The sequence below is a fragment of the Camellia sinensis genome, chromosome 10 (genome assembly GCF_055761805.1).
Source record: "Camellia sinensis isolate YWXY chromosome 10, ASM5576180v1, whole genome shotgun sequence".
NCBI lineage: Eukaryota > Viridiplantae > Streptophyta > Magnoliopsida > Ericales > Theaceae > Camellia > Camellia sinensis.
In genome coordinates, this window is record NC_138970.1 from 6,205,119 (window position 1) to 6,219,810 (window position 14,692).

General features: G+C 29.8%; 1 protein-coding gene and 1 long non-coding RNA gene across 2 annotated transcripts; both read left to right on the forward strand.

Annotated features, from left to right (window-relative positions):
* The first annotated feature begins 1,380 nt into the window (after nt 1–1,380).
* On the forward strand, nt 1,381–3,308 carry LOC114266062 (rho GTPase-activating gacO-like protein). Its single transcript, XM_028206961.2, has 2 exons — nt 1,381–1,768; nt 2,720–3,308. Exon 2 carries the CDS (start codon nt 2,767–2,769, stop codon nt 3,190–3,192), a length of 426 nt encoding a protein of 141 aa, XP_028062762.2. The 5' UTR covers nt 1,381–1,768; nt 2,720–2,766; the 3' UTR covers nt 3,193–3,308.
* Nucleotides 3,309–4,709: 1,401 nt separating this feature from the next.
* LOC145800951 (uncharacterized) lies at nt 4,710–6,809 on the forward strand. The gene is made up of 3 exons (XR_014341582.1): nt 4,710–4,867; nt 6,145–6,237; nt 6,709–6,809. It is a non-coding gene; the product is annotated as an uncharacterized LOC145800951 (long non-coding RNA).
* Nucleotides 6,810–14,692: the final 7,883 nt, after the last annotated feature.

Consider the following 14,692-nt stretch of genomic DNA (forward strand, 5'->3'; position numbering starts at 1 on the left):
AATAAATAACACAAAGATGAGGTAAACATTTTTCTTTATTGTATTTTTCTTTCAAATTTATTTATTCTCCCTATATTTTACAACACAAAATATTCTTTAATTGATAACAATTCAAAACGAAAGTGTGATAGGATTTAAATGGTTTCATTCGGACGAGTTAAGAGAATTAATTATCAAATCCTTCTATTTTGTTGTTTGAATAATCAAAACTCATCATGTGTGACCGTTTAATTTTTGTTAATTTTCAATTTAGAATAAAAATTATGGAATAATGCATCAAGAATAAATTGTTTAAAAAAAGAGTGCTACTCTGTAATACTTTATTCCTTAACTTTTAGGGCAAATTACATATACCCCTCGAGATTTAGTAAAATTACAGATGTCTCCTGAAGTTTGAGAAATTACAGATACTCCCCTGAAGGTACTATTTGCATAATAAATTAGGATGCAAATTGTTATGAAAATAAAAACCTCATAGGACAATTTGTTATGAAAATATAAACTTCAGGGAGGTATCTGTAATTTCCGAAACTTTAAGGAAGTATCTGTAATTTAGTTAAATCTCGAGAGAAGTATATGTAATTTGCCCTAACTTTTATTATCAAACTCGTACCATCAATTGTTTATTTATAATGCTCGGAAATTAAAATCTAAAAAATATTTAAATATGATATTTACAACCTAAGCACATATAATCTCTTCAAAACTATGTTCTAAACTTCCAAATGGTCAAGACCACGTATGAACTATGATATATATGAACAGCCAAATCTTTGTGTGTATGAGTAGTACTAGAGCCGCAAATGAACTGAACTCTTCATAAACAAGCTCGGCTCTACTCATTAAGGGCTCAGTTCAATTCAGTTCGTTTAATAAACGAGTCGAGTTCGAACTCGCATAAACTCGGCTCGTCAAGTTTGACTTGTTTATCTTTATTTAAATTATATAATAAATATATTATTTATATATTAAATAATATAAATAATATTAAAAAAATTATCGAGCAGAGCCGAACTTGAGTTTCATTAATATTGACGAGCCGAGCCGAGCCGAGCTCGAGCTTAGTTCCTTATCGAGCCAAGCCCGAGCTCGATAAATAAGCTTGATAAGTAAACGAACCGAGCTCGACCTCAACAAAATTCGGCTCTACTTCGTTCGTTTGCAACCCTAAGTAGTACATGCATACCGGTTTGAAAATTAACTATTTAAATCAATTTATATATATATTTTTTTGTTGCAACTATGTTGACACATAAAATTTCCATTATAGGATCACATGGAGAAGAAAGATTCATGTAGTCGATCTTATTTGATGGGACTTAAGGCTTGATTTGGTTTGGTTTGATTTGGTTAAATTCCCAAACAGCCCTGTAAATCAATAAATAATATATCTTTTTTCACCAATGTGTACCATACATACCACTTCTCTTTTCTTCACTACTCTATTCATTTCAGTCCTCTCCGCCTCTACGCTTTGGCTAAGCTCCTAAAACCTCTCATGGCAGAGACTAATCTCTTCAAATCCCAATTTAGTATTTCTTAAATGTTTTGTCAATTTGTATTGTTTTCTGATCTGGGTCTTCTTTAGTTCATGCTCAGATCATAGCTTTTTTAACTACTTTTACAGTCTTTTGCTTTTCTGCTTTCATTACAGTTGAAGCTAAACATATCTGATTTATGGGTTTCTTTTAGTTTCTTGATTGGTAGAATCGGATTTCTTGAAATGGGCTTTGTCTTGGAGATGCAAACCGCGGCCGTTTCATATGAGGTCTGTTTCATTTCTCATCTCTCTCTCTCTCTCTCTCTCTCTCTCTCTCTCTCTATAAAGCATTAGATACAGAGCTATATACAATATGTTGTATTGGTTTTCTAGAAAAATTTCTTATCTTTATAGGTTGTTTGTTTGTTCAGTTCTCAAATCCATTTATTGATTTGGGATTTGGGTTTTCCTTAGTGAGTGTTAGAAGTAAAGTAAGCATCGAGTTCTGTACTTTTCCTTTTTGTTGTTGATAGATGGATTTGATTTTCTAACAAGGGTTTGAATCTCTTCTTTGTTTTGGTGTTTGGATGACACTAATGTTGTTTGTAAAAGGGATGACTTTGAGTTCTTCTTCTTCTTTTCCCCCTTAATGCTCTTTTTGCCATGAATATTTTCTTCTCCTGCTAATTGGTTGCACAGATTTATATTGATTTATGATTTATTTAGGTTGTTCATCTCATACAAAAGCTTCCAGTTTCAAATTGTTACAGGAGTTTTCCTATGGATTATACTATTTGCACTCAGTAGGATGTTAGCGGATCAGTAGGTTAGGTTAGAACAGCTGGGCAATCAACGCTTCTCCATAAACCTCCCTCCAAAAACCTAGAGTGCTATGCTCAAGTTTTTCTATGGATTAGACTAAGACAATGGATTTGTATGTTTGTGCTGAAACCAAGTTTTTGTTTTGTTCGTATTCGTTTTCTCTTTTGTTGAGTTTTAGAATACTGTTAAGTGTTCACTCTTTAAAGCTGGTGCCTTTAGGTTATGTTTGTTGTCCCATCTAAAAATCTCTTTTCCCTTTCCTTGGCTTTATTTTTATGTTTTTGTCCTTTTGGTTGTGAAAAAATGGTGCATGTGTTTCTGTTTCTTTGTGGTAATTTCAGTTGATTTGTTGTTTTTGGAGTTCATGGAGTCATTATGATTTTCTTGGCCTTTGATTCCATGTATTTGTTCTTGCAGATATCTTTCTCTGTTGTTTGAAATTTATTTAACAAGGTATTCAAGTTATGGGTAGAGGTAGAGGAAAAGGGAAGAAGCAAACCACTATTGCTGCTCGTGATGAGGCTGGCAGTGGTGAGGAAGAGAAGATTCCGCCATATAGGAGAAGAGGAAGGCCACAAAAACCACTGAAGGATGAAATTGAGGAAGAAGCCGAGAACATAGAAGAAGAAGAAGATGAAGGTGAGAATACAAAAAGCTCTATTTCTAACAAAGATGTGAAACATGAAGCTGCTGCAGAGAACGGGAAGAAGAGGAAGAGGAAGAAAGCTTCACAGGTTAAGGAAAATCCAGATTCGGTCATAGAGGAAAATGGAGTGGGAACAAAAACTAGCATCGATGAGTCAGTCAAGTCTGTTGGGTTCAGACAAAACGGGAGCAGGCGAAAAAACAAGCCTCGGCGAGCTGCCGAAGTTGGTGTGGAGTGCAAATGAGGTTGCTGTCAGCATTGCAATGGGTTTCTACCTTCTTTTTCCGTCAGATAAATGAGTAATTTCAGAGCAAGCTTTTGTTGGTTCATATATGTTTAATTATATCTCTTTTTTATTTATTTTTTTTAAGTAATCTCCAATTTCCATTTTCTTGCTAGTGGGTGATCTTAAAAGTAGATTATGCCTCTACAATCGCCCATGTAGCTACCAACATTTGATATCTTAGCTAATTTCTTTTGTTATGCATTTATTATCAGTAATCAGAAACTTCTTCTCCCGGACTAGAAAAAATTGTTTCATCTATTGCAATCATGTGAATCAGCTCTCCCCTTTAACTTTGAACCTGTTTTCTTGTTGCTTCCCTTGGAAAGTTCTTTGTTCTTCGAGAGACGCATATGATGGAAGCTGCCTGATAACAAAAAGCCGGGGCAGTATTTTTGTTTCCAACACCAAATGGTGAGGTAATGCCCTAGTAGTGAACAGATACATTTTCAATCTTGGATGGCCTATTAACAACTCCTAAATGCTCTAATACCTTTAACAGATTATTTCAGTTAAGTTATGAAAACAGCACATTCTTTTGTACCATCTACTTTTACGTGGTCTATTTAATGTCTCCATTAGTTTCTTAGCCTGTTAGAATGATGATGGAAGTTGACTCTATGATGTTATGATGCCATGCATCTTTACATTAGAGGTAAAACTGAAGCTGCATATTTTAGGTAGATTTGATGGTTGATGCAACCATGTCTGTTCTACTTGATCATGCTTGTTTTAGAAGTCCTTAAAAGTTTTCTTGTCTTTTTGTTTACTTGTTTTCAAATGCCGATGTAATTATGGTAAATGTACTGAAGTGAACTGCCAACTTTGGCCGTTAAGTTTCTACTAAGCTTAGGCTATATTTGGTCAACTGATATCATTACTAGAACATTCTAATCAATTTTGGGTTTGAAATAACTAGTTTGGTTTATCAAACGAGAATGGTTATATGTTAATCACTTGAATAAAGGGTTTCTAGGAGTTACAAAATTTGAAATTCAGATGAAGCTTATTTGGTGCATCTATCTGCCTTATTTGGTAATCTTTGTTTATCTATTAGCCAAACATGATTCATTTGACCAAATTATTTGGTTTACAACCAATTATGTAACAATCAGATTGGGCTTGAATATAATTAGTCTAAATCAATAATAACCTTAATGTAATTGATAAAATTGGAGAGTTCAACTTGGCTCAGTCCAGAGTGACTTTTGATTGGACTATCCTGATTTGGTCACTTTGGGTTGGATCTATTTGTTTCTTGGGTTGATTAACTTGGTTAGGCCTATAAGGGTTTAGATTGGTTAGGTTCTTAGAGCTATCTAGACTATCAGTTCAGTTTAGGTTTTATGGACCAACCAAATTCACACTTCACATATAATGCATGTATTGGTCAAGAAGACACTTGTTTATTGAATATCATATTGTGAGCCATTTTGTATGACTTTTGATGAATCAGTTGAGAATGATACATGAGCCAGTGCAGGTTGTACCCCGAGAGATGCTCAAATGTTGGTAGTGTTTAGTATGGTGGAAAAGCAACAAATTATTGGGCCTCAGGAATGGGTGAAGGTTTTCTCTACGACATGGTCCTTGGCATCTCTCATTTGGAGGAGACATTTAAAAGACAAGGTCAAAGGTGCTTCCGCCCCATCATTCTCATTGAAAATGTTATCAAAGAGATGATTCCTTTTTCTTTTCTTTTTCTTTTACACTAAAACTTTAGTCGGTTATCAAAGAGACTGCCCTTTAAGAACTTTAGTTGATTATTTTGAAGCATGTAGTTAAGAAGGGCAAGAAGTTGCAAAAGCCATTGCTAATTATGGCTTCCGGGATGACCAAGTGGTCTCAGGGGAACTTTTGGCATATGATAGTTCTGGTTGTGTTAGTAAGGTTATTATTGACACGAGGATCACACAGTGCTGCCTGTCTTAGATTATCGTTTTGTTATATGCTTTTTAGTAAAATTTTCGTTGCCATACAAAAGAAATTAAGGAGAGAGAATCTTATAATGGAAAATTCTGACTTGCGAATTCAAATCATAATCTGAAATGCTACTTTCTTGATGACAATTTTGATTGATGAAACTCAAGAGGGAGTAAAATGCTAAAAAAGTTGTGGAGGATGCTTGAAAATTTAGGGGCTTCAATACAAACCAAAGTAGTAAACTTGGCACAAGCACACAAACATAACTGTATTGTATGAGCTATTTTCTTTTTAATCCCAAGCAGCAGGAAAAGAAGAAAACTGTAATAATACCAAGTAGAAATAACAGTATGGCAAAGATTGATGTGCAATAAATAAGATAGTCGGATAGAGAAGTACTTGAGGAGTTTTATGTGGTCCTCATATATAATATTAAAGCCAGTGTAATAATAGCAAGTAGAAATAATGCAATGGCAAAGATTCTGGTCAAAGAAAAAGGATGGCCAGGTGGAGAAGTACTCGTGGAGTTTTATGTGTTACCAATAAAATTGAGAGGGAAATTTGTCTAAATGATTAAATCTATTTGCTTTTTGGTGCTAAGTTGCGGGATAAAGATCAGCACCAGAGATTGTCATGGCTATTGGAAGGTTAGAGTACAAAAAGGCCGCCTCATGAAAACTTAAGGATTGCATCAATAATGGCAAGTCAAGGGGAACTTTAGTAAATATTGTTTTTCACGTCCATTGTACCTCTCTGGCTACTTGAAGACCCTAGGAGAGCAAACAAATTTGAAAATATGAAAAATGAACTGGAGAAGGGTTTTCTTGAGATGAATTGTTGAACATGAAAGACCAGTTCAGATAACTTAATATTGAAATACCAGTTTGGATAGCTTTCTGAAATATATGGCAAGTGGCCACCTAAAATGATTTATATGCAAGTGACCTTTAACTACTACCATCTAATAACCTAAAACTGTTGTTTGGGCAGATCAATTACATCTTTTCGTATAGGACCTGAGTAACTGAAGTTTCTTAAACTAAGAAGTTGTCTGCCTTGTATCTTATACGGAAGGAGGAGAAGGTATGAGACAACATGTTATTTGGAACTTTTGCCATTGAATTATTTTCCTTTTTCTTCTGTGATGATCTTGTTAACTTGCTTCCCACATTGTTCTTAATATCTAGCAGTGTTAGAACATTAAAATCTTAATTATGCTTATGTAAGGGTACGGCTGTGCAGCTGTTTTCATTTCTATTGTTTTTATTTACGTTGTTTTTGGAAGAAAAAAAGGGAGGGGAAGGGGTGAACATTCATTTGAGAGTTACATATTTGGCTGCTATGTTTCCTTATAGTGACTGAGGTGTGTTATGCATGAAGCTGGCATCCATCTTCAATGGGGAAATGTTGTTTATTTTTTTTAAATGAGAATTGCTAAAGGCTTGATGTCAAATTATGTCAGCTTCAAAACTGTACCGTAAGCAAAGAAAATTTTCTATCTACTTCATAGTTAAACTCCTTCAATCTTAGGCGACTTTATTGCTTTTCCCACAGTACCGTTGTGGCCCTTTGGTGCCTGCTGATCAAAGAGGTAAGACCATAATTATTTTTGCAAGTGGAGATTTGTTAGCTGTGGACTGCATAAAGTGATTCAAGGTAGGTGCAAAAATGGGATTCTTAGCATTAGATTTGCAAGTGAAGAGTGAAAATACTGCTAAGCGGTGCCACTAGAAGCTGATATTATTTGAAATTAAGCCTTCTGAGAGTTTCATAGTTGGAAACTGTACTTACATTACTGTTATGTGATCTCCGTGCTTCATGTTAAAAGCCATGCTGCTGCCGTTGCTACTGCTACTATGTAATCTTTGTGCTTCACGGGTTTCAATCCTTTTCGTTCTGTTCATGGCATCTCTTTTATTTATTTATTTCTTTTTTCTTTTTTCTTTTTTCTTTTTTACATATATGTACTATGTAGCATGTTACAAATATGTAGTGTACATGTGCTGAAGAGTTGACTAATTCGTGTAGTTCTTATAGTGCCAGTTTTTCATGCATATAAATGTTTCTCTTCCGAATTCTCTGAGACGCTGAGATTTTGAAAACTTTCATATACTTGCATTCCATACCATATCTTCAGGATTTGTGTGTGAGAATTGTAGTCCTGGAAAACAAGTGTAATCAATGTTGTTAATTCAGAGTTTCATGATAACATCTTATCTCTCATATGAATGAATGAATAAAAACAGTATTTTCTCTCATTTTTGTATGCTTGATATCGTGTGAGAGAGATCAGATCTCTCTCTACGCACAGGCTAACAAGAGGATTAGAATTCACCATTTTTCATGCATGATTTTTGCTTGTGATCAACCTCTAATGAGGTTGTCGGATTAAATTTGTTTGTAAGTATAGCTCTCCTCAACTAAGCTTAATTTTTTTTGCTTCAAATTGACATAATGGTTTAGATGCATTAATTTCATTTAGGGAGAATTACATGCTGGTAAGAGTTGATGAAAAAATTTATCAACACATGGAGGGCTCACATCCTTCATATGCACCCCACCATAAATACTTGCACCTCTCAATAAACACTTGCACCTCTCATGTGTTTGTAATTTTTCCTAACTTCCACCTGCACGTAGTTTTCCCTTTCATTTATGCATCTTATTGGTGTCCTGAGTAAATTGTCTTTCAACATGTATATTCATTCAATTTTGAGTCATTGTCTCTTCACCCATCAATTTATTTTACAGCATATGGTCCCTCTCTAAATAAATGGGATGGTCTATACGTGCTATAATCTGTGATGTATGCACACTCTTGGTTTTGTCATGCTACATGTATCTTTGAAACTAGGGTTCAGTTCTACTCCTAATCTGTTAACTGATAAAGCTTGAATCCAAAAAAGTTATTCAAAAATGAATTGTGTGGTACAGATTTAAATCAAGTATGAGATTTTGGTTCATACACTTAAATTTTAGCCTCTTTTTTTTTTTTTTTTTTTTTTTTTTTTTTTTTTTTTTTTTTTTTTTTTTTTGGGTTAGGTAAGAAGCAAAATACTAATTTAAAGAGGTTCACTCCCTAGTTTATGTGAATCAAATTTAATCAAGAGGACTAGAACATGTCAATTTGAAACAAAAACTTGTTGCATTTCTTTGAATAGTAGGAATGAACACACGCAATGAAAATTTCATTTCAAATCTCTTTTAATTCTATAATTTGAGTGCATTCAAGACATGGAATTTGATTTTCCAGGGAAAATCTTATTACCAGTTACCACATACTTTTGTTAGATATGAACAGAAATATTTTTAAAAAATTATCCACTTTTCATGTAAAACAATAATAATAATAAAAAAATATTCCATGTCCACATCACAAACAAATCTGAGTTGTCCATCTGAGTGGATCAGGTTGTGTTTGGTGAGCATCAAGTCATGGTTGGTTGTGTTTTTGTCATGTCATTTTGAATTGGAAAATTTTATGGTGTGTATCATATGTACTTTTATAATTTTTGTTTTTTTTATTATGATCTACTGTGTTGTTAATTATGACATATTGTGATGTTAGTTATGTTATTGTTTTGATTATGATCCAAAAGTTATTTAATTATACTTCATGTGATATTTGATTATAATTTAAATTTTTTTATTTAGTTATGACTTTCATAATATTGAGTTATTAATCAAACTCTCAAATGACATAACTTATATATGGCACACACCCTTTCCCGAATTGAATTTGTGCCAAAACTATCTCAACATTGACTCAACCCATTTATTATTTCATTTTATGGTGTGATTCCATTTTCAGTCTATTGTATCATTTTCAATCAGTATTCTCTTCGTATGCGTTGTCATGTCCAAAACGAAAAAATTTAAAAGCATCAAATGTATGAAAATTTAAAATTAAAAAAAAATATATATACTAATTAAATTTCACGAAATTAATTTCTGCTTGATGAAAATACATTTAATAAATTATATTTAACTGAGTTTGGACATGGGTGAGGGAGTTTAACACTATTCTAACTTATTTCATATTTGTGTTACCGAGAAATGTTATATTCGTGTTCATGTTCATATTATGCTCATGTCTATATCATATGAATAAAAATATTCCTCTCAGTTTTTGGAAGAAGAAAAAAAAAAAAAGAAGAGTATATACCCAACCCAAGACCAAGTTTGGACATGGGTGAGGGAGGCCCTATCCTTGTAGGCTAGTTTACCCAAAAGTAAACGTGAGATCCTATTAAATCCTATCCTAACCTTCCAAAGTGGTCCAATGCTTTTTATGAACATCTAATTTAGGGCCTCTAATGTGGTCCACAATAATTGGACCATGGCTTAACCCTAAAGCTTTTCTATTTTGACTTTTTTACATCATGGAAAGTATACTGGACCTAAAGTCGATGTTTTAGAAATTTCTAAAAAAATTAACTTTTTGACTTTTTATATAAATTAAAAAAAAAATAATTTTTTTAATACAAAAAAATCAAAAAGTCACAAAAAAATTAAAAAGTCAATTTTTTACTAATTTCCTAAAGCATCATAGATTTTGTTTGGTACAGTTTATTGATTTGTTTATATCTTCTTTTGTGTTTTTTTTTTTTTTTTTTTTTGAAGAAGAAGAAGAAGAAGACGGAAGAAATTTATGTAGTGTTTTATGTAATTTTTACATAATTTATGAAACAAAAATAATTTAAATAAGCTGCAAAAATATGATTATCTAAAAGTTGAAAAAATTAACAACTCTTGACTTGGAATAAAAAAATATGCCAAACTATTCATAAATTTAAGAGGAGGACCATTCTATTAGGAACCCAAGGGGATGGCCTAGTAGTTGCAGATTGGAGTATGGGAATGTGTTCCCTTCAGATTTCAAGTTCAACTCCCATTAGGTGATGTTAACTACCTAGGGCTACGATTGCAGGCTTTGTTCGAGATTTGTCCAATCCACATAGAGGGAGCGTTTTGCATAAGTCTTACAATTAGTCAAAATACACGTAAGTTAACTCAAATACCCGGTCATAAAAATAAAAAATAAAAAAACTATTACGAGGCCAAAAAAATATTTATTTTATTCTCTTGTCGCATGGCCCGTAACTAATTAGTTACCTTTAATTAGTTAAACATAAAAAATAGTATATTTTTTTAACATTTTTTTTCCTCTCCTTGAGAGAGTGTAAATAAAAAAAAATTAAAACTTTAACTAAAATAAAAGACTAGGCAAATTGCATTAATCTCTCTCTCAAGGTTTTAAGAAAAAAAAATTAAGCCCCCCAAGTTTTATTTGGGTTCCTTAATACACATACTACTTTGTCTTCTTTTTATGAGTAATTACTTAAAAATATGAATAAAAATATTATTTTCACACTAAAATATTTTATTATTATTATTTTTTTTTTTTGCATGTGTTTACATATCATCTGTATTAATCTATCCAAAAAAATTATTATTGAAGGATCTACCAAAAAGGTTTTTTTAATTTATTTTAATGTGAGATTGGATAGGATGTAGTGGACCAATCATCACATATAGACATATAAAGTAGCTTTTATTTTATTTTACTTTTTTATGAAAAATTTATTAAAAATTCTTTTTTAAGTGTTTGTATCCTAATTAGTTTATAAAATATTTTTATATTTTAATAAGTAATAAATATTTGATCTATTAAATCCTAATTCTCATATTTAATATATTTTATGGACATTTCTATCGTTACAAATATTTTTTGAACGGTTAGCAATATAGTGATGTGAACATTCTATAATGTGAATATTCACATTGACGTGTCAACATATACATCGACGATGTGAACATTCACATCACAGAATATTTACACTGTAAATGTGAATATTATTAAAGATATTTTAGTAATTATATCACTTATATAACTTACTAGAATATAATAAAATAATATAAATAAAATAAAATATAAGTAGATAAAAAAAATTATGAAAAAATACTCCAATTTTTTATCTAAGAGGCAAGTATTATTTATTTATAAGGAAGTGTTAGTTACACAACATGGGATAGTCATCTTACGGGGTGTTTTGAAAAGATGGTAAAAAATTAATTTTTAGTTTTTTATCAAATTTTTTGATTTTTTTAAAAAGTGATTTGATAAGTTAGTGAAAAATTGTTTTTGGCTTTTTGTTAATATTTATTTATGATGTCACATCATAATAAAATGATTAAATTATCCCACCCAATTTAAAAAATTTACATTTTCATCCATGTATAATTCTAAATAATATAAAGGATATAATTATAATTTTATATGTAACGTTTTTTTCTTCTTGTCCAATAATTTTTTATTAAAAAAGTCAATATAATTTTTTTTTTTGAAACCAAGCTGCAAATATAAGGTTGCGTTTGGTAGAGTTTTGTAAATATGATTTGAGAGTATGAATTGTATTTTGAGTTTGTGAGTTGTGGAATTATGATTTAAGTGTAGAAAATTTGTTTGGTTATGGTTTTTGAATAGAGTGTTGATGAGTTTTGTATTGAATGTAAAATTGAGTTTTAAAAGTTTGATTTGACATGTGAAGTAAGAAAATTTGTTTGGTTATGAGTTTTGGAAAGAGTTTTCAAAACTTATTTCAAATTGTTATAACTCATAACAAAACACACTACTTTCACACTATTGAAAATTCTGATCAACACTCATAACCAAACTCTTTTTACAATTCAATTAAAAAAATTTATTATTAACAGAAAATAACATTAATCAATTTTTTAATTAAAAATACTACAAAGGAAATAATTTCTTTTCTAAGTAAATATTAAAAAAATTCAAATCATAAAAATTTAAATAATTTAAATAATCTAAAAAATTTAATAAGTAAAAAATTAAAATAAATATTCAAAAAATTTAAATAATTTAAATATTCAAAAAAATTTAATAATTTAAAATGTTAATATTTTAAATTTAAAAACAACTCTACACTCAAATCGTAACCAAACACATAAAACAAAACTCAATTAAGAAATTATTTTTAAAATTCATAACCAAACACATAACTCGAAACTCTATATTACTTTCACAACTCTACACTCAAATCGTAACCAAAGACATAACAACAAAATTAAAATATTTAAAAATATTTTTATAAAATAGAGTTTGAATTTATTTTTATAAAATATTTTAAATTTTAAAAAATTAAAATCGTAATATATTTAAATATTAAAATATTCAAAAAATTGAAAAAATTGAAAAAATCGTAATATATTTAAATATTAAAATATTTAAAATCTTAATAAAATTAAAATATTGATTTGAATTGAATTTTGAAAAGAGTTTTGAATTATATGTTTGATTATGAATTTTGAAAAGTAATAATTATATTTTGAATTGAGTTTTGAAAAATAAATATAAAATTATAATTTAAAAACTCAAAATAAATATACACTCAATAAGTAGAATTATAATTCAAAACTCTTACTAACCATGTTGACAAATGGGCACTACGTTTGTCAAAAGCCAGCATAAAAAGCACAAAACATGGAAGAGCGGAAAATATCACGGATGAGTTAGGGTGTAGTGAAGTTTCCTTTGCCAACATGTCAGCAACTGAGTTAGCCTCTCGGTAGACTTTTTACGAACGCCTCAAAAAAGTTAGATCAACTCAGGTGAGTGGCATTGTGATTAAGATTTAGGGTTTAAGTCTCAAGGTTATATGTTCAATTCTCTCCTTCTGAGTCAATCTCTTAGGTGAAGCACAGTTAGTTAGAGAGTTAGACCTCAAGTTGTCTAATCAACACTTGGTGTGGGTTCAATACTCCTCCGCTGTGCGAGGAGGTTGGACCTCAAGTTGTCTAATCAATACTTGATGTGGGTTCAATACTCTCCCGCTGTGCGAGTCCTGACTTAAGCGGAGCATGTCTTGATAGGTCGGGGTTAAGTTCCTAGGTTATAGTCGGAGTAAGTTCCCAGATTATACTCTCCTCGTTCAGAACGGCTAACAGGACACCCTGATGATCTCTGCAAGAGGCGTTGCCTTGGAGTCTTGGACCTGCGAGACGGTAGGGAAGATTTTCCTATAACAAAAAAAAAAAAAGGTTAGATCGATTGAAATTCGTTTAAAACGTAGATTGTCTTTATATTTAATAAAATTATGTAAATTATAAATTAAAATAAATTTATGATTGTATTAAAAACGATTAATTAACTTGATAATTTATTAATAAAATATGTGATTCCTTATGAAATTAAAAACTTCAAGGGCGGGATATAATTTCTAGGATTATAGAGGATAATTTATTTTTTAAATAAATCTCAGGAGCCGTATTTATAATTTACTCAAAAATTATCAAGTGTTTTTTGAGCAATATTCTATTATACTAATTGATTTTTTCATATTTTCTTCTAAAATAGGATATATTACAAATATACCCACAAAGATTTGTTTAAAATACGAATTGTCTTTTAGAAATTACATCCCGTCATAAAATTTCTAATTTCATAACAAATGACCCATTTTAAGAAAAAATTATCAAGCCAATTAACGAATTTTTAATACAGTTAGGCATTTATTTCAATTAATAATTCAGGTAATTTTATTAGTATATAGGAGAAAAGTTAGAAATTTCATTTTTTTATTTAATTCTGCTAGAGAAAAAATTTCCGCAATGGGGTATTTATAATTTTTCAAACTATAAAAGGCAATCTATATTTTAAGTAAATCTCAAGAGGTATATTTGTAATCATACATATATATATATATTAAAAGTAGTTTTTTTCTTTGCTTAAGTGACATATTCTAAAGGCTTATTTAAAAAAAAAAAAAAAATACATCAGCATGTCTTTTCTATTTACATTTAAAGTTCTACACAAACTCAATTTCAATTATAATAACCAATTTTATGTAGACTCTATTTGAGAAATATTTATTTATTATATTTTTATGTAGTTGATATTTTAATTTAATTATTATGATATTTGGAAAAAAAAATATTTTGATATATAAATAAATAAATAAATTAGATAAAATATGCCTAATTATGTGTATCGTAAGGATCAAATTAATTTTTTTTATATTTTTTATTTTTTGTCTATGTTATTGATATCTTAATATTATTTTTTATTTAACATAAGATTATTTATTACAAAATATTTATATTTAATTTAAATTTTATATACCTATATACAATACGTATGAATAATTCAAAAATAATATTAAAGAAAAAATCAATACTCCACATAATTAATTTATGTATTTTCTTTTCAATCCAATCACAATATATTTATATTTAATCTTTTAAAAAAATGTGTGTAATATTTATACATATTTTTATTTTCTAAATAAAAATAAAAAAAAGTAATTAGAATCACTTCATAATTTTTTTTTCTAATTTAACTATTATTTTTTATATCAAAATGAGTGTTTATTTTGCTATCTTATAATTTAATATGTATCATATAAAATTATTATATGATAATTACACTTTTATAATACAAACTGAAATGATTAAAATAAGCAAATAATTTAACTAATTTACTATATATAAGTATTCAACTAACACTTTTATAGAACGA